Source organism: Rhyacophila brunnea, unplaced genomic scaffold (genome assembly GCF_057557595.1).
Source record: "Rhyacophila brunnea isolate RB1 unplaced genomic scaffold, BYU_Rbru_1.0 scaffold_5, whole genome shotgun sequence".
NCBI classification, from domain to species: Eukaryota; Metazoa; Arthropoda; class Insecta; order Trichoptera; family Rhyacophilidae; genus Rhyacophila; species Rhyacophila brunnea.
Window position 1 is genome coordinate 47866799 of NW_028233170.1, and position 22787 is coordinate 47889585.

General features: G+C 31.6%; 1 protein-coding gene across 1 annotated transcript in view; it reads right to left on the reverse strand.

The window, feature by feature from the left end:
- The window catches only part of LOC147066515 (adenylate kinase isoenzyme 5), a 90451-nt gene that overhangs the window by 19741 nt on the left and 47923 nt on the right, over window positions 1-22787 (reverse strand). Inside the window, exon 5 of the mRNA XM_085956212.1 lies at window positions 18303-18485. Within this exon, the coding sequence (XP_085812338.1) occupies window positions 18303-18485 (183 nt within the window). The remainder of the gene's footprint in view (window positions 1-18302; window positions 18486-22787) is intronic.

A 22787-nucleotide genomic window follows, 5' to 3' on the forward strand; every position in this document is an offset into this window, starting at 1 on the left:
TCACAACATGACATTATTTAAGAAATAAATAAATATTATTAAAACAGTACCGCATAAAAAAGAAATGGATTAGTATTAAGTTATTAAACAGTAGAAAGTGTAAATTCTTAAAATAATGAATTAGATTCCTATTTTAAGAATTTATAAAACAATGCCCACCCATAGTCACCATCACGTATGTGAAATATGTCAATATCTGAAGTAATTTGGTTGAAAAGAGTTATTGCCTTCGCAATTGGCATCATCAATGGCAGGTTAGTTATGCACCTTGGGATAACAAACAACTGTGCTTCCGATTTTTACGATAGTTTTCAGGGACACACATGTCAATACTTACAAGAATGGCAGAATTATCATTTTCACCGCGTATAAGTTGAAAAAAATACTTGGCCAGTTATAAGTGGCGTTATAAATATTTACTAACTGTATCTACAATATTGAAACTGGGTCTGATTGTTATTCAATTGTGCGGATATTATGTGTTATTTTAATGCATACAATATTAATTGTTCCATATAATTCGAGATGGCGCAATAATAAATTGTCATGTTGTTATCAAATTCTTGGCTAATTTCTTACAATCAGTAATCAAACAGCAAATTTCCATTCAATTAATTGCTGTTTACTTTTCGAACAACGTGTTAAAACAATCGATATTTTTGAGCGAAGATAAGCCATTTTATTTACATAGTTGTTTTGAAAGTTTGCATTGACGTTTTTAATTTGTTTGACAATGAGTTTATTGATAGAAATTAAAGATTCACACCATTACAATAACAAGATTTTGCATTATAAATAATTACAATAAATCGATTCGAAGGTTATGTAAATTTATTTTTGTTGTCACACTATAATTACTATTGATAAGTCATTAGCCCTATCATAGGCTAAAACTGTATATGAACGACAACCAAAGCTTTTTAAAGTACTCATGTCTGACTTTTCCTTTATAAATTTTAAATACTAATTAAATAATAATTTGCATATTCCTTAATAAATTATATTAAATTAACACTGACCCAGTGCAAAGACACAATTTTATTTTGGGTGAATACATAAGTACGCGCATTACTATGTTTAATCCTATTAGGATTATATGGGGCTCCACAGAGTGGAGGTAGTATAAACAGATTTTTGTTTTTACGAGAAATGAATATCGGTCACCTGCTCAATGTATTAGGTCCATACTCTGGATTGAAAAACAAAATGTGAATTTTCCACACCCGGGATTCAAACCTATGACACTATAAGCCGACACACGATCATCATGGGCGAATAGTATTTTATTATTATGAACCAAACCTTCGCATTTTCTTATAAAGTGGTAATGTTATTGGTTAAGGCAGTGTAAGGTGCATGAATGTGAACGCCATGATTTTGAGACTAAAATATTTGGTCGGAATATGGGATATTTTTCACGATTACTAAAGAAAGCTATCGAAATGCAAAGGAACCCTGACAATTTTAATAGGGAGGATGGGTTATGTTTATACTTTTGACACTTTCGAGAAAATCCAATATTCAATCTGGTATCTCTGCTAGTTACAACCGACACAGTACACTATCACCCTTTTTACTCTGAGCAACGTTTGCTCTCAACACAACAGATCCTTGTTCGACATACGTCGAGGGAAGAAGGATAAATAACACACGATGATAACCCAAACATCTAATACTACACATAGTACGTATTTTGCATTTATTGAGTGGGTTATACAGAAAGATTAAAATAATATTTGGTTCAGTAGAAAATATTCAAAATTTCTATTAGTAAAGTCAAATATTAATTTAACATTACATATTATTTTAGATTTCTGTAGTGAGTCCCATTCTATTTCCTTATATTTTTATGGCCAGTATTATATATTTTGTTTTGTATTTCATGTCATTTTTGGAGGAGTCTGCAGAGAACTCTGTGAGCTTATCGCCACTGTTCCAGTATTAGGCGGTCGTTAATATTGCGAATGGTTTATTATTCCTCATATAAAAATCTGTTAATATTATGTTTACTCTGTAGATGTGTATATAATGCTTACACTTAACAGTAAACATTGTAATTTACTTTTTAACTAACATGCACATATCTGATATTAAGTTAAACTTGTCGTATTTAGATAGATATATTGTAATATTATGTAGCTACAAGAATGATTAATTAATCGAATGTGTGAATTAAGTGGATAATGCATGTGCATTGAATAAAACTGAAATGAAATTAAAATATTTAGTAAATGATATGATTTTCATGAAAGAAACTATTATTTTGTAATGTGACATCGTTTGTTTTAGAAATGGCAAAACGCAAACATAAACTCTAATGGATTTAAGTTTTGTACTATTCCATTTAAGTAATTTTTGCGACCCGGGTTTCGCCTTTCGGCATCTTCAGGTGCCATGTACACTCACCAAAGGTAAACACAACTGATTTGACCTTGACACTACCTTTGGTGAGTGTACACGGCGCCTGAAGATGCCAAAAGGCGAAACCTGGGTCGCAAAAAAACGACTTAAATGGAACAACTTAAGTCCATTAGAATTTAAATTCAAATTCCATCAAGTACCTTCAGTCGATAGTATTAATATTGCAAACATAAACTTTGACTGTTGTGTGTACAATATTTTTGAAAAACCATATAAGCATGGCTATTATAAAACCAAATCTTAATTAAACGGAGTTGACACAACGTGGCGTAGAATGTGGAAGAGGACCGACAAATTGTATGCTTCCCCTATGCTTCGAAGCAGTGGCGTGATAGAGTGAAGTAATTAGAATATTCTAGAAGTTACAAATGGCTATGACGTAATACAACCATTTCTCTATAATAACAATATAATAATGACTATAAACAGGCATAAACTAAACAACCGAATATAATATCTATCTGTCTACACATAATCATGCCATTTTATAAATAAATATTACCTAAAGTTAATGTGTTGTTGACATAACGCTTTAATAGTACCAAATGGAACCACTCATTTGGACAGTTGTGATATACGCCGTTATCATTTTTTGCAGTATTTCCTAACTAACATATCGACTGTAGAAATGAAAAAGCAAGTAATCTACAAAAATCAAATTTTACAGGACTAATTAAATTTTAATTTAATTATTAGTGAAAGAAAACTAGCAAGCTACAAGGATCCATACAATAGCGTCCATATGTTTCAACTGCAGAGCAAATAGTAAGGTCATAAAAGTTTTCCGTATGTTGGAGCCCGTTGACTATATGGTGCGAAATTATATCAAGCAAAGTGAGTAAGAAATATGTTGTTTTTGTTATATGATATCTTTTGAATATGGAATATATACGTATCTTAAATTAGCTAAAAACTATTGTTTATAAGTACTAATGATCTATTATTAGGTTTGACGATTTATTATAATATGCATATCGAGTGTATCGATTAATAAGATAGGGGTTTTTTTTACTAACACTTCAACTATTCATAATTTGTTTGTTACATTTGTTATTATGACCCTTGACTTGATAGGTAGGTAATGGAGTTTTTACCTACTTTACTGTATTGATTTAGTATATAAGTTAGAGTGCTCGTTATCAGTGTGTGTTCGCCTTTGGTGAGTATACACAAAGCCTGAAGATGCCCAAAGGCAAAACCCGGGTCGCAAAAAAATTACTCAAATGGAATAATACAAAACTTAAATCCATTAGAATTTAAGTGTAAAAGTTCATTGCAGCTGAAAAAATTAAATCGAAATATACAAAAGACTTGTTTGAAACCGTTAACGTTTTTATTTACCATTATTTAGTGTGATTATTGAAAGCTAACATTATCCTATTAATTTTTGATATCTACAGTTATTTATTTTAAATCTAGAAGGTAGATTAACTATTTAAATGGTTCAAACTTAATGACGTCTACGGGGCGGCGTAGAGGCCTCGTAGCACGTACACTTACGCGTATAGGTTTGCATTAATAATGTTTTTTTTTTAATCATCTATTATTTATTCATGTTTGGTGTCTTGTATCTTTTTAAATAGTGATTCCTTTTAAACTGTCACAACAAGATCTGTATCCTGTCGTCCGTAAACTGAGGGTATTGGGTAATCCGTAGAGCGTCCGTCATTTATTCGGACCATTATGTAGGCGACCTCTTTCTTTCCTTTAGAGCCTTTATGTTTTTACTGAAAATAACTCTTACAATGTTGCATTACCATCTGACTATAAATGACAAAATAATTGCAGACATATTTTAGAGAGCGGGGTTTTTAATTTGTGATTTTGCATCATAATAATTATGGCACAATATTTAAGAGCATATTTCAGTGAAACGGCAAATAATTTTCAACTATAGGCGCGACGAAATTTCAGACTGGCAATCGGAGAGCGAAAGTTGAGCTGTGAACACGTCAATTTGTTTTGTGATGGCGTCGGGGGAATGAATTCTTTAATCGTGTAAAAATAACTTAAAAACGTTACCCATTTATTTGAAAAAGAAAACATGTCAATGAATATATTATTATTATTACTAATAGAACAATAAACATAACATTAAATGGACGCGTGTTGAATTTTTATGACAAATTATGTTTTGTTCTGCATGCGTCTTTTGCACAATCTTCGCGTCGCGTAGTCATGATCTTTTTAGACCGTACCCCAGCTGAAGTATAGTCTTAAATGAATCTACGATAGCCGAGAGGTTACGAATCGGGCTTATAACGTCGTAGGTCATGGGTTTAAATCCAAGGTCATGTTGTTTTTTTATGTGTGTATGGACCCAAACTACATACTTAATACGTTGAGTAAGTGGCTGATACTCAATTCTCGTTAAAAATAAAATTCTTCTAATACAACCGCTACTTTGTAAAGGCATGATATTATTCTCACAATCGATCGTGGTAAAAAAATATTCTTTTTAGACTCGTAACAGCAATGAAATGCGTTTTTTAGTGCGGCCTTTAAATATTATAAGTCTTCGAGTATACGAATGTTGTTTGAAACTGGCGCCGTTTTAGCAAGATGCGCTGTCTCCTGGCGAAAACGGTAACTAAAGCACTTCGACTGCAAGTGCATGATGAGCAGTCGTCCTTCCACCGTGTCACTGTTAGCAAGTAACCGAGTGTCCGATTCAACATGTATGCCCGGTTGCACATTGAAAATCGTCTCGACTGGGAAATAGTCATAAATCAAATCTGGGCGGAATATTTTAAGAACTTTCTTCTGCGCGCATAGGCGAGGTCATGTCAAGACAGTCACGTCACACGTCTAGCCGAAATGAATAAAAAATAAAATTAAACTCTGCATGCTAAATGTGTTGTTTACGACACCAGCTGTTTTTTCTTTCAACTAAAATGTTGCATTCGACTTGTGTGCGTAGATGTATTAAATTACATAATATAAAATGAAATAATAAAAGTGTCGCAGTCGAGACGACTTTAGGTGTGTGACCTGCTAACTTCACGGGGCTTGCTTTTTTCAGGCTGAGAGAGCGTGTTGCAATCTCGAGCCCCGCATATGTTAAAAATCAATTTTATAACGGTGTATAATACTATATAAATATTCTTCAATGGGATTTAAAATAATAAATAATAATAAGATAAAAAGAACTTTATATACAACGTTTTTAAATTTTCTGTTGAATAATTATGCTCAATTTGCTCAAACTTGTACTTGAAATGAAGTAAATAAAAAACAAACAAACAAATAAATATAGAATACTGAAATGTCATTTTCACATTTCATTTTGATTTCCATAGTAACGCACGTATATATAAATAATTTGGTTGCTAGGACCACCCCCTTAGCAACCAATAATAGTCTTTTACTTTTTACGGATTTTTCTGAAATAACTGTCCACACAAAACAGAATTAACTAAAAATTAATTCAATTCTGCTTAAAGATGGCTAAAAGTATTAAAAGAATGCATTGGCATCGTGTTCTGATATATTCTAAAAGTTTCAAATGCCTATCTAGTCGGAAAGTTAGTTAAAAATCGATTGCAAGATTTATACTGGACAAAAAACCACCGGACAAACAAGAATACGAGCTAATAAAAACGCTGTAAAAATGTGTTTGGTCAGACCCGACCGTAAATGAAGTGTACCTAATTTTAAATACCTACACCACGGTGATTGGCAGACAACTGGATAAATCCAGTTGTCTGCCAATCACCGTACCATTATCCTAGTATCACAATATATATTATATGGAAATAGAATCAAAGAAGCATAAAAGAAAGTTTTTCTTCGTCATTATTGCATTTAATATTTAATGCATTACCCACTTTTACTTCGACGACGTTGATAGAAACGATATGGTCGACCAACTCACCCATTCGGGCGATATACAAACTAACGCAAAAGTATTTTTCTTATTTGATAAATCTTTTTTGATTTAAATTTTTAATTTTAGCTTATGGACAAATACACTGTACCACAATGAGCAAAAATTATCTATAAAATTAGTCCCCCAGCGCATCTATTCTATACACAGGGTTGTTATCGAGGCTAGTTTATCATATTTATGTATTGAGGCGGTTAATTGTTACAATAATTTAACCGTCTGAACTGTCAAAAAATGCTATATTTTAACAGCACCTCTCTTGGCTGTGTTAACTTTTAGAGCGAGATAGGGAATTTTGACAGTTTAGACGGCTAACTTGTTGCAACAATTATAATACATAAATATGATAAACTACCCTCTGTAGTTGCCGGTAGCCACCGATTGCAGCCTTATTTATATATATCGCAAGATATGCTGGGGTGTTGAAAATCCCAGATATCTTCATTGAAAATCTCTATATCAAATTTAAGTATCGGTTTAATGTGCAATTAAAATTGATAAAAGTATTATTTCTTTTAAAATAATCATCACGCTACTAACTGAGGACAATTGTCGGGAATGGGACGATTGGCCTCCGGACAATTGCACGCCGCACTGTCGTAGACACGTGTAGACGAGGTATTTTAATCAGTTTCTATCTACTACTTTGTAGTTTGAATTCATTTTACTCTTAACATAATGTATTCTTTATCGCGGATTGAGAATTACCATGCCTAAGACTTTATATAAAATAAAAAACTCTTTTTTCGTTGGAACTTAAACATATACACGATTAATCATTGTTTACGTCTGCATATTTACATTCTCACCAACTATTAAATCATATAATCATTGAAATATAAATAATATTATTGAATATTATTTTTAAAGTACCTAACGTCTATTTATTTTCGAATTCCGTGGCCAAATCGTCCTAGACCCCAATAGAATATTGAAGCTCGATTTGATACAAATAAAAATATTTAACACTTAATACTTAACATAATAAACTAAATTTGAATGAAAAACAATAATTGTCATAATTATCCATTAAATAATATGAAATTTGAGTTTATCGTTGATTTTAAATATTAATTTTGTCTCATATTTTCTGCTTATCTCTGCAGCACCTACATTTGGTTTGTTAAGCTTTCATCCGAATACATTGCGTTTATTTCAAATTTATAAGAAAAATGGACGGGAAAGTTATTTTCGCACCACCCTATATAGGCCCAAACTATTCCCATGACCTTACAATAACGAGCGTCCTTCAAAAATATAATAAATTAAACGTTCTTATAATGTATTAATAATCGATTGAGTGGACATAAGTTTAGATTTTATTCTTTCGCGGATCATAGAGAAGAGTTTTTCAACAGTTTAGTACGATTCATCGGTAGAGTTTTAAATATTTAATAGCCACTCGTACTGGCCGGTTCGATTGATTTTATCAACTCGACGGACAAATATAGTTTACAGTAGTAATAATTGGAACTAACAACTATCAATCAAGAAGTATTTTTCTAGAAAGTGACGGCCATCTTTAAGAAACGATTATACATGCTTAAACCAGAGCTAGAAAATGGAACCGAAGCCAAACTCTATAACCTTGAAAACCCTTTAATTATTTTGGAAGCGGAACCGCTACAGGAAACCATTAATTCCGAATCTTGAGAACTTTTTTAGTCTTTCGGGGTTTCGGAGATCCCATTATTTCTTAAGGGGGGACATGCTCAGCGTAGGTGAAAATGGAGCTTTTATTGCATTTTCAAAACACAACCCTGGACATTCCTTAAACGTTGTAGATAATCTATTTATATAATTTTGAAGACTTATTATCCTTTATATTTATTTTAAACATTTGATGACTGCATAAAGTATTTTTATTACATAAAATAGTATTCTTTTAAACCTCTCGCTCTATTTTTTTAGAATATAGTCATATTTCAGTACATCAATATGCAGTGGTGTTAAGATTTTTTACATTTATTAATTTTAAACGCATTTATAAAACCATTAGTAAAATTTTTGTTGACATTATTATAGTGAAATATTTAAAATAAAAAATTATATTGATAATCTCTGTGATCCCAAATTTGACAAGAATTAGGCATTTTATTATTCAAAAAATGGGCAAGATTAACACATTTGAATAATATAATTCTAAAGATACTTATTATAATCTATGTCTTTGAACATTCAAGTGTGATAAACATCCTACGAATAATGATTGCTTTATAATAATTATTGACCTAAGAATAAGGTAGTGTTTTTTTGAAATACGCAATTTCTTTTGGCATTCCCCAGTGGTTAAGCTACAACATAAGGGCATAGGCATAAATTGACAAACTAAAACTGAAGTAGGGAGTAAGATCATGTTAACGCGCGTGTTTGAATACCTAACCTTTGTACCTAACCGATATTTTTTTAAAACGGTACATGTTCAAACACGCGCGTTAACATGGTTAATATAATATCTATATATATATATATATAAAAATCTCGAACGAAATGATTTATGTTGTTGACTGACAGATGGCGCTACATCAGAGAAGAATGCAAGAGAAGCATCGCGTCATTTTGACATTTCATTCGGCATATCACAACGCAGTGCGTGCAAAATTTTGTACGATTTATTTTAATTTATCTATTTGTGTGCATGTATTACAGTGAACAATGCCAGCAAGACGCAAGGGGGCCCATTTGGGCCGTCGAATGAATAAAGCAACAAACATGCGAAACAGTAGAGCAGAAAAAACAGACGAACAAATCCAACGAGATAACAAAAATGTGCGTGTGAGCATGTCGCAATTGCGTGCATCTCAATCACAAGAGGCACGAGCTGAACGAAATCAACAACGACATTTGGAACGGAGCCAAGCGCACCGGTTCGTAGTTGACACACGCAGAGCAAATGACCGGCAACGCCAACAAGTACATCGAGCATTTACATCCGCTTCGTTTCTTCGTCTCGCATTCGAGTACGAGCCAGAAATTGAATATTCCGCTCATCCGAAAGTGCTGATTGGTGCTATGGACAAAGAATGTCCCCATTGTTATGCGCTCAAATTCAAACATAAGTCAGCCGGGATGTGTTGCGCATCAGGAAAAGTGCAGCTACCAGAAATTGAGACACCACCAGAACCATTGAACGGCTTGCTCATCGGCACGGTTCCAGTTTCAAACCTGTTCCTGAAGTCCATTCGTACATTCAATTTATGCTTCCAAATGACTTCGTTCGGAGCAACAGAAATAGTTTACAATACTGCGGCATTGGTCAACAATTCCATTCAACGTTCAAAATCAAAGGCCAAGTGTACCACAAAGTAGGCTAATTGCTGCCAATGCCAAACAAACCACATATTTTTTTTACAAATCTACTTCATGGGCGGTGAGGACATCAATCGTGTGGATGCACGTTGCGGCTACAATAAACTAAATTCGCCTAATGCCAGGCGCATCGTCGGCGAACTGGACGCCCTATTGAATGAGCACAATGAATTATTGAAATTCTTCAAATCACACATGCACGAATTGCAAAGTGACAATCACGCTATTGTCATCAATCCTGATAAAACACCAGCAGGAGAGCACGTGCGTCGATTCGATGCGCCTGTTGTTGACGACGATGCTGGAATTATGGTTGGCGACCGTACATCGACGCGAGAAATCGTGAGTCGAAGAAGAAAAAATAATCTGGAGTTCCTCGCTGACACACGCCGTTTGTACGACGCTCTCCAATATCCGCTAATTATCTGGAAGGGATAAGACAGATATTGCATAAACATTAAACAACGAGATCCCGCCACAGGTAATTCATTCATTATGAACATAATTACTCATTTTGAATTGAGAAAATGAATGGTTGGTGTTTTTTTGTTTTTATCGGCGGACATCGTCTACAGCGCTCCATTCCCTTTTCTGTCATAGATCCCATCCTCTCACACTTACAATACATTCGTTATTTTTTATTTAACAACCAAAATATTCACTAGAAATAATTTATATGGCAGAACAACGTTTGTCAGGTCAGCTAGTATAATATAATAATTAAGAATACCTCGTTTACAAGTGTACGGATGTACTTCTGACAGTAAGTATTATCGCGACCGTAACAAGAAAATGTACGTGTAAACAATATGTATTATCCTGCAGTTGCTTGTTGAAGCTTCTGAATTTTCATCCGACAGGTGGGATTTTTTCGATCTGCCCCTGCGCAGTAGAAAGTGGTGAACCTGCCCGCATAAAAACGAACTACTCCGCGGAGAGACTCATTTTGAGGTTAACTGATTTTTACGACCTATCAAATGGTAACATAAAATGACAACATCGCGTCTCACTTACTCTTGAAGAATGCGATTGGAGGGACAGTCAGAACTTTTACGTGTAAACAGCTTTGTCACAATAGTTTAAATACACACTATTGCTGTCAGTAAATCCATGCACATGTACAGGCGCTAATATCTGCCAACTACTAAAAATATCTTTAAAAAAATGTACTGACGCTTATAAATATAAGTACTCGTAAGTATATTCTTTTTTTAATGAACCGGAACCAAACATTAAATTGTGGAGCTTCTCATAGCTCTGGCTAAATCTCGTCAATATGTTCAGACAGTAATATTATACTATCTCGTAGTAGTTATATAAAATAGGTAACTAATTAAATAACATAGTAATAACCCGATTTAACATTGTACAAATATATCATAATGAAAAACATCGGAACTATTGCAATTAGAAAGAATCCTAAGAAGATAAGCTGGGACGAATGGGATTCGAACTTGCTTCATTTACTGTCTGAATTAAGGATTGCAATACCGAATGAAAATGTCAATATCGGTTTTTCAGTATTTCTTATTGAATACCGGTATTTATTAAACATTAAAAAAACAGAAGAAGGTGCTTATCAATAAATATAGCTATTAAAATCTTTTTAAAATATTATTTTATAGCAAAAACCTACATATCTACATTTATTATGTTGACATTTAAAAATATTTATTGATCACAATTGTAGAACTAGTGATTTTTTTACAAATAATTTGAATATATTGATAATTTCAACTAAAGCCCTCAAAAGTTCATCAAGTGCAAAAAAGTCTGGCTGCAGGAAAAGTTTCTTAAATTCCATAATTACAGAATAATTGAACATTTTTGTCACGGATGTTTTATATTTCGAAATAATATTATGATAATTTGTAAAATATATTTGATGAAATTTGTTTTATTATTTTTGCACCTCTGTTGGATTCACTAATTATATTTGCATTTTAGCAGCACATAACTTATAATTCATTTTCAAAAACGTAAACGAGTGTACTTTCTTAATACCGAAAATTCCGGTATTTTGGATTTTTAAAACCGGTATTTCGGTATTGATAAATACTGGAATACCGGTTTTGAAATACCGGTATTGCAATCCCTAGTCAGGATGAGTGATTCTATCCATAAACTGTCAACCCGTCTATGACTATATAATTAGTATTCATATTAGTATCAAATTAGTATTCGTATATAATTAGTATTCAATACATACGCTATTTGGGGGTTCCCAAACTATATATTTTTCATACAAAAAAATCCATTTGTTAAATCTTGCGTATATTCAATATGTAGGTACCTACATATTTATAAACAAAATAATATAACTAATAGCATTATAATGATAGTATAGCTATTTTATTCATGAATTCATTTTTTTTATTATTCCTGGGTGAAAAAATAAGGATAAAATCTAATCTGAGACAATATTTTTTCTGGTAGGTACTTAATTTTAAATATATTATTTTAAGTCGTAAATTTTAGTGTACCATTATTCTTGTCATTGCTGATAACTTGTAATTTGTGTAGTCACCTATCTTGTATGTTTAATCTACATGCAATACTTTATTCTACTGTTTTTTTTTATTATGATAACCTATTGTTTGTACATATTATAATAGGTACCTAAGGTAATCGAAGGCATTAACAATTTATTAATATTATTATTTTCCAAAAGCATTGCTTTGAAAATTCAACGAATTGTGCAATGTGCAATGTGAAATTGTGAATTGTGCAATGAACAGTGGCACGGTGAATAAACGTTTGGTTTGATCTATTTTCAGTTTAGATATCTTTTTTTATTTTGAATGCACCGTTTGTAAACAAATAAATAAATACTTAATTAAACCATATAAAATGATGTATACTTACATATATTTATACGATTATATTTTATATATTTGTCTTGATTTATTTGTCTGTAATACAGCACAACACAACTCCCCCTCTCTGTAAGCGCATTGAACACATGAATGCATTGAACTTGTTGACAAGAATGTTGACAGCTGGCACTTTGTATTTTTTTCTAGTTAAAAAATAAGGTAAATGTGCCGCAGAGATGGCCATGAGATTTTACAACTTTCTTTTTAGACCAAACCTAACCTAATGTAACCTACGCCAACCTAATTACCTCATATAATCTTAGTTTGTGATAATGGTGCATCAAAATGTATGAACATTTTCAATTAACGATTATTGGATCGAAAAGCCGATGCGTCGACAGAAAAGGGTATTTAGTATATTTCTCTACATAGAATAAACTGTTTTCGTAAAAAAAAAATATAAAAGCTCATGGCCACCTCTGCGGCACAATTACCAAAAATAACACTAAACGCAATATAATATCTACAGATTAATATTAATGTTAAATTAGATAGCATATTAATTTTGATCCTCAGATCATAGTAGAAGTTACCATAACAATTTTTACCAGGAATGGTTGTTAGCCAGATGCTCGACCCATTATGTCCTTACTCGAAATATATCAATCATATAAAATAACTACCTGAGAAACTTCGTTGATTTATCTTCAATAATCATGATGACTTCATTAAATATGCTGGGAGAATGTTCGTAGGTTGGCTCTGCATTAGTTTGTAAGAATATCCTCACCAAGACTTTCTGTATATTTGTCCCGAAGGCTTTGTGGATTCCATGCAGTATGAATTATGATTCAGTTCTCCACACGCTCCAATAGTCACGGTCACATTCTAGCAAAGAGCTAGAAATTCCGCCATTATGATATTGTCGATTTAAACTGGACGAATCTTGTCTTTGAGCAATATCAACATTCGCCCATATTATGAAAGGCCTCTTAGATAATAATCATTTGTTTCCATTTAAAATAACTGTTTAATCTACGGATACATTACGTCAAAATCAAAATTATTCTGACAGCATTAAAAGTCAGATAAAAGAACACTAATTATTTCAAATATAAACCAAAATATGAAAACTTTACTTAATTTAAATTTGGAAGGAACAAACATACAAAATATCAAGTATCCATAGTACATACTACATAATAATAGTTTACATTAATTTCCAATGTATGCAATAACGATTTTCATTAATACATTGGAAAAATATCAATAAGTAAGTACACAATTGAATATGAATCAATGATTGCTCTATCACATGTTTGAATAATTAATATCGTATGTCTGTACTATAATCACTAATAGCAATGCATTTTATATATTATGCAGGTACTAATTTTAAAGTTACCATACTAATAATCAATTTATAGCAATTATTTCATTCAACGCTGCGGTAATGCTAATAATATTTCTTTGTAAAATGAGTAATTATTTATCAAACAGAAAACGATCGATACCAATGCACCGTTTCTTTATTTTTGACATAGAGTGTCATATACTTTATCGTCATAGAATAAATTGTGCTAATATTTTAGAGAGAGAAATGATTATATTTGAGTAATTTTGACATAGAATTACGTCTTCCATTGTGATATGACCGGCGATTCATGATTACAATGCTGATCGAATTTAATTCGGTGGAATTAGTATGTCATATAAACGTAGTTATTAGAAATAATTCTCATTAATTTTAGATGGATCGATAGTTGAACGGATAGACTATTCACCCTAAAAGTGAAAGATGTGAACTCGAGCCCAGCTCGGTTCAACTTTTTTCTAGAATTTTTCTAGAATGTTTCCGATATTTTTCAAAAAGGTGTATTTTCTATATTCTTAAATCTTGTGTATAACTATTCAGTATTGCATAAAAAATAACATTTTATTTTTTCATATCCTTAAACCCTATAATACTTATATAATAAATTATTTATTGAAAACCAAGAAGCGGTTTTTTATTTTATTTTTAAAATCGTGTTGTTAGGTATTTATATGTTATTTTATTTAAAGTTGGATGAAGTATAACGACCATTACCCGTAATTTTATAGCTGACAACACTAAACGAAATAAAAACGATACTGTAATGAGCCGAACGTCATAATGTATATTTGAATATTATTTGTTCTACACACAAAACATGGACATCATTATATACACAGGGTGATTAGGAGTAGATAGCACATATTTTGATAGATTCTGCATTGCATGGAAAATTTGAATGTACACAGTATTACCACATAAGAGTCGCCGTTTCCAATAATTTTATTCACCTTACACACCCACTTTTTTTAAAACACATATTTTTAATATTTCGATGATTAAGTACCGAAATTTCATTATCTATCGATAGAAAAAAAATCAAAGCGACGGGACGTTAAAAAAGAATTTCACTGCACCAAGTAAAACAGGCAACATCCACATTTTTCCATAATCTCTTTGGAATTGAAAAAATTACAATGACACGATTATGTACATTCATGTGATTCAATTTACTTGTGAGTAACATAATAATATTAATGACAGCTGTATTGAGAAGTGCCGGAGTACACTCGTCTTAGAAGAGGTCCCGGGTCACTGACCCGGCGCATTCCTACCCTATTACACCATTGACCATGGCCCCCACAAGGGGGGGCTGACAGGGCCGTAGCCTGGAGGCCCGGGCTCAGGAAGGGCCCGGCGAGGTGAGTCAACCAGATAAGATAAAAAAGCGCTATTTTCTTTCAATAATAATACTATTTAAAATTATGTGGTTGTATGATGCAATTTGTAAGTATGTGTCAATGACATCTTCATAATTCAAATGGATGTATTAAAATATACAATAAAACACTAAATACCTATACACATTGATTTTACCGCGTACACCATTTGGAAAACGCTACTGTAGAGCGTCACACTGCCTTTATCCTTAGCGATAGGTAGGGGGGCCGCCAAAGATCCCAGCCTGGGGGCCCGTTTCATGATGTGGGGCCCATGCCACTGACCCTTGTGTATTTCAAACTATCGATAGTCACAATATATTCGCGTATATTATCAATACGAAACGAGATAAATTGTTTGACAACATGTTGATTGTCTTCTGGTTGTGGAAGGTTGAGTTATCGAATCGGACACCATTTCATTTCTAAGCCCTCTTTTTACGTCTAAATATTTAAATTCATGATAATTATTAGAAACTTTATGATGGAATCTATACTTATCTAAGAAATGCCTCATGTAGGTATAATGACAGGAAAAAAATGGTACCTAATCCAATCATCATTATAAATTATTACCACTGTCAAGGAAAATATCTGTACGCGTGTATAAAAGTATTATTTCCACAATTAATAATTAATGCCCATTTAAATGGGCAAAATGTTTTCTAAAACCTTCCAATGAATAATCCTTTTCATGCTTTGTAAAATTTTACTCATTATTTAAAAAAAAAAAAAAAAACACTTAAGTATTTGATACCTATTTTTTCAGTTCGTAATTCAAATGTCACCAACACTATTTTTATTAGGTTTGTGCATCTGTCATCGACTTTATAATAATGTTTCCGTACGCATTGCATATCATATAATTTTACAAAACATTTATAATCCTCCTGAAACACACTGTATGCATTTTGTTATTATTGATTATGAATAATATATAGATGATTTATTATGGTTTAAACTTTTAGCATGCTTTAAGTATGATAGATTACATGTCTAAAATATGCCATTAAAGAAATGGTTGTTTAAGGTATAAAATAAATAAATGCACGGACATGCTATTTTTATTGATTCAAAATGCATAATATGAAAATATATGACTGTATTGTTTATTAAATTCGATTTTATATATTGACAGTTAAATTAAAGCCATTTTTTAAGCCATTGTCCGTTAACAAAAAATAATGAGTGTGATATCTATATATCTATCTATCTATATATATGTTTATTTTTATATTATATTGTATATATAATATATCTGACTGACTAGAAATTTTTCCAGGAAGGCCTCAGGTTACCAATCCACCACTGGCAACATATAGCTATCATATTCGATGACAGTTCAGAGAGATTCGTTATAAGATGAAAGATCAAAAGAAGAATGAAAGAGACGGGTTACCTGATTAATATTCTGACCAAGGGAACTACGATGAAGTCAACATAGATAATATAGGTATCAGAAAAGATCGAGAAAACAAGTTGGACCGAGTGGAATACGAACTTCTTTCACTGTGCTCTTATCCATCGAGCTATAGATGCGTATATGATGTATGAAAATTATTACTAATAACTTCTCTCAAAAAAAACTTTGTCAATTGAAAGGGAGCCAGTTTTGTAATTAATGAATGTAAGTGACATTACTATCTTATATTGGAGTCCGGTATCAAGTAAATTTATTACTTAACTTTCGTAACAAACAAATAGTTTTTTTTATTATTATTCAACACTGAATGTACACGAGAATCAATCATCAACATATTCTACTGAATGTACATAATTTTAAAACACCCCAGATTATATATTACCAACTAGAAAAAATCTTCTTTTTATTAATACGATGCCCGACGGAAAATCTAATCACTGGATTTGCTTCAATGTGCTGTCAGGCGTCGTATTAAAAAAAAGTGTTTTTTTTCTAGTAGATATAATGATATCTGAGATATTTTCAAATTATTTGTGTTCAATATATCTGTATACCAGAGGTAAACTATTTTACCTCCAAAAATCGTGAAATGGAGTTATTGTTATATTATTACTTCATTACTTATCCTGTATACGTGGTAACAGCTGTAACTCATATTACTCTTATTATAAAAATTAAAAATTAAAAATGTCATTGTAACTCCATAACTATTAGAGGTAAACAACAGTAAGAAAACATACAATTCTTTTCATGAAACATATATATTATTTTATATTATTTATTTATTTTGATCTTTTGATCTTTTTGATCAAATTTGATCTTTTTCCATTCACGAATGCCAGAAGTTGAAAGTACCAAAAATCACAAATTCGTCTCTCCTGTAAAGTTGTCATTTTGGATATACCGTAGTTTACCTCTGGTATACAGATATAGAATGTTGCTTTCTAGAATTTTGTGAATAGTATTCGTTTAATAAAAAAAAATGGTTTATTATATTATATTCTGAGGTTATATAAAGAATATAGCCTCAGGACAGAATTATTTTTGTGGTGCATGAATCTAGTATTCTTAAATCATGTGCATACCGAATCAATACATACTGAATCAATACTGATTGAATTAAAAAATAATAATAGTATAAAATATGCAATGGAGGTAGTCCTTTGAATTGAGTCAAGTTTCCAATGATGACGGATCGATCAACGGGAAAAAAATATATATAATATGTCGTTAAATATCTCATATTGATTGATTTAAAACTTTTGTTGGTTTACTTGCATCACGCTCTTTGATTTTTCACCACATATCCTACAAGGAAGTCGACAATCTAGAAAATCTGGAGTAAGTAGAGAAGTCTCCTACTTGATGAGCCAACCAAGATCTGGATTTCACTGGTTAGTGTACCTACTAGTGTGCCAGAACTAAAACTACTATCGGTTATCCTGCATTGCACTTTTCGTGTTTTGCGACATAGCTCGCAAGGCGGATAATCTGGAAAAATCATTATATTTCGGCCAGAGATAGGTACATATAGATTCTAAACCAAAGAGTCTGAAACTTATTTGGTCTATTTCTCCCTGTTAATAAAAAAAAATACTCGCTGCTACTAGATCTCCCTAGAAATTTATTTACATTTTAAGCAATCAAACAGAAAAATGCAATGACATATTCACGCTATGTTGTAAAAACTTACCGCTATCAACATATTGCTCTGGTCGAAGTAATCAGCTACCGGCATGACATTTTTGTAGAAATTGCTGAGCTCCATCCTGGCTAAGCTCAGGACAACGTGACCCAGTCTTGCTCCATACTCTATCTGACGCTCCAGAACCTTCTGTCTCCAGCTCACCAGGATGACACCATTCACCACTTGTATCTGAAAAAATAGGCAAATAATATTAATGGTATTTAAAGTTTGAAGACGTTTGTTGTTAGGATGCTACTACCAGTGGCGGCTGTTCTAACATCATACAAGTGCACAGTACTTCTTATGATTTTGTAAAAGAAAACATCATTAAATGCTAAGATTTTAAGGTATTAAAAAAGATACATTTATAACTCATCCATGTATCATTTATTTATCGGCCTGACTCAAGCTGACATGTGTGTATGCAAAACAAATTAGCGTCAAATTCAAGCAAAATTTAATATTACCCCACCTATCACTGGGTACTTTAAAACACCTCGAACCGTTAAATACATTAATCTTGATGTAAATACTTATATAGTATACACTGTATAGTTTAGTGGGGAAGGGTGGAGGTAGGCAGTTAAGATCCGACATAAATAGTGCACACAAAAGTTTGTCAGTCAAACGTATATTTTGTTTTCATTGAACAAAGACTACAATGGTAGATAGTATTGGTTAATTATTAAAATTCAATTAAACCCTGTCAAATCCAAGCCATAGTAGAGAATAGTCAAAATATATTTGCTTATCTAAAAAAATATCTAAAATGATGCCATTGAATCACACATAATTTTAGATATTTTCATCGATTATGATTTGGTTAGGCCGGGTTTTATGAATTTAAAAAAACCAACCAACACCATCTGTAATATGTATTCTCATTCAACAAAAGTAAATAAGTATGACTGAAAAAGTGTTTTTACTATTTTTTCGGATTGCCCATAGCATACCTAAACTATTATGATTTGGCTTAGGCAGGGTTTAATTAATCTTTAAAAACTAATCAGCACCGTCTGTGAATTGTATTCTTAGTTCAATGTAAACAAATAAGTATGACTGAAAAGTTTAGTGTCCACTATTTATTTCGAATCTTGACAGCGATCTAGGTATTGAGCGAGCAAGTTAATTGTAATTATACATATCATTTTAACTTAAAGAAATTAAAACTGTACCCCAAATATAGTCTTTAGGATATATAAAATTAAGTTTATGATAAAAGTGAACGAAATAAAATTATGATTTTTTTACTAGATAGAATGCCCAAAATTTGTTGTAAAGATGTTAATAATTTGAGAAAGCATTTAAGTAAAGTAACATAGAGATATATAATGTACTTGTAACTAATCATAATTAATATATTTTTACTAAAAAAACACATTCTAAATTACAGTACATACATGAGGTATAACCATTCTAAAATGGTATAAGTACTAATAAAATAAAAATTTTCAAATTTACCAGTGACACATACGACCTTAATGTCGGCTTTGCAAACTCAAGTATTATCTTACTACGGTAAATTTCCATAAACCTGGATTCAATATTATTATATTATATATTCTTTATTAGATACCGAATACGCAGACCGTATGTGCAACCTTTATCTATGTAAAATCTCTAAGCGTGTAACGTCGCCTTTAGATATTCATCATACGTAATTTGAGTGATACATAATAATTTTAAATTAGACATCACTAATCATTAACGTCGCGGAAATTAAATTTTTTTAAGTTTAAAAATCAAGGAGTATCATGTCCATAATGATGCAGCGGACTTCATGCGGCCATCTCTATCAAGTATCAAATTCAACGTGCAGATGTTTCAAAAATTCACGGTTATATTCTTATACTTTATTTGCACTATGTGTTATAGTTTTATTTCCCCAGGTATAATATGTAAAAAATGGCTACCTGTGAGTAGGACCGTCCTATCGATAGAAAAATTATCGAGACTTGACGTCGGTATATCGTAGCGAAAGAAAAGTATCAGTCAAAATGTACAAATCTACGGCTGCACTAGGGATTGCAATACCGGTATTTTAAAACCGGTATTCCAGTATTTATCAATACTGAAATACCGCGTTTAAAAATCCAAAATACCGGAATTTTTGGTATTAAGAAAGCACACTCGTTTACATTTTTGAAAATGAATTATAAGTTATGTGCTGCTAAAATGAAAATATATTGAGTGAATCCAACAGAGGTGAAAAAATACAAAAAAAATCGTTAAATATATTTATATACGAAATTGTCGTGATAAATTATCATAATATTATTTCAAATAGAAAACATCCGTGTCAAAAATGTTCAATTATTCTATAATTATTGATGACTGTACAAGCGCTGAATTTAAGAAGCTTTTCCTGCAGCTGGACTTATTTACACATGATGAACTTTTGAGGGCTTTAGTTAAAATTATCAATATATTCAAATTATTTGTAAAAAAAATCACTAGTTCTACAATTATGATCAATACATATTTTTAAATGTCAACATAATAAATTTAAGTATGTAGGTTTTTGCTATAAAATAATATTTTAAAACGATTTTAATACGTATATATATTGATAAGCACCGTCTTCTGTTTTTTATTAATGTTTAAGAAATACCGAAAAACCGGTATTGACATTTTCATCCGGTATTGCAATCCCTAAGCTGCACATTGTGAACTTTTGAAAAATCGTATGAAAGCGATATTATCCCACATGAAATAGTACAGGTTAGTTCACTATGCAGGTATACGCGATAAAAGGGGTGAATTAATACTATTATTTCAGTTATCGTTGATGTACGTATGAACAATACAATTGAATTTAATAATTTAATATTCACAAGCATTGCCCGCTAGCTGATATTATACAATATATCCATTACCGGTAATACTGAGAATGCCCAATAAAGTCATTAAATATTTAGTTCTAATAAGTGTAAGTAATGCATTCTAACATTGTTTTTTAGACCATTAAAAGCAACCCGTATTATGTAGGTGTACGTCCACATTATACAAATACTTATTTAATAAACTATTCATTTTATGCAACTAATAATTCAGCTACCTAATAAATAGCATTTGTACTTTATTTATGTAGATATACGCTCACGATGCCCGAGAGACTTAAGCGTCGGTTTATAATGTCGCAGGTCCTAAGTTCGAATCCTGGATCTAGCAAATATACATTTTGTTTTTCAAATTGTGTTTGGAGTCAGAGTATGGATCTATTAGGTTGGGCAAGCGGCTAACATCCATTTCTCGTAAAAAAAATCTGTTAATACAACCTCCACTCTGTAGAGGCCCATATGATCATCTGAGGACCGAAAATGGTGAAGTAGTAGTAGATACAAATTAATAATAAACTAAATCTGTTTGTAAAAAATCGTCGAGTTTTTCTCCATTCTTGAAATAAAACCAATAAACGAATAATTTAGACAATCAAATAAATTTAGAATTTAATAATGGCGGAAATTGAATAAATTGTGTGGAAATACAGGGGAAAATATTAATAAACGCACCTTTCTGAAACATGTGGTGGTGGTCAAAAGACGAAAAAGTCCACCAAATAAACAGAAGGTTTCAAAAAAAAACTAAGAAAACAACGACCAAGAATCGTAAGAGAAGAGGAAAAAGGTAACTACAAATCAGACAAGATGATCTCAAGGGTAAGATTTTCTTATGATAAATTTCGGTAAAATACTCCAAATAATATGAAATAAATTAAAACGTGATAATTTCGTACAAACTACCACAATGTTATCTAAATATATAAATTCCAATTAAATAAATATTATTAAAACCATATTTAAATAATTACGTTTTTATATTTTCTGTTGAATTATTATGCTCAATATGCTCAAACTTGTACTGGATATGAAGTAAATAAAAAAACAAACAAATATAGCATACTGAAATGTCATTTTAATTTCCATAGTAACGCACGTATATATTTATAATTTAGTTGCTAGGACCACCCACTTAGCAACCAATAATAGTGGATTGGATTACGGATTTCTTCCGAAATAACTTTTCATACAAAAGAGAATTAACTAAAAATGAATTCAATTATACTTAAGGATGGCTAAAAGTATTAAAAAAATGCATTGGCATCGTGTTCTGATGTCTAAAAGTTTCAAATGTCTAGCTAGTCGGGAAGTTAGTTAAAAATCGATTGCAAGATTTGTGCCGGATAAACAACCACCGGACAAACAAGAATACGAGCTAATAAAAGCGTTGTAAAAAATAAGTTAGGAATAGTTTTAAAACCTACACAATATATTAATGCGAAAAACAGGATTTCAAACGTTTAACTGCTTTGCACGACAAGTTAGAGCGGAATGCAGAAACATTTGTCATAACTAAAATTTCCTTAGCAGAAAACACTATGCAGAAACACTGTCCTTAGTTAAGATCATTTTTATTGAAAATAATACCATATTTAAAAAATTCTCGTTAGGTAAATTAGGTAAATTATTTTATAATTGTTAAACGATGACA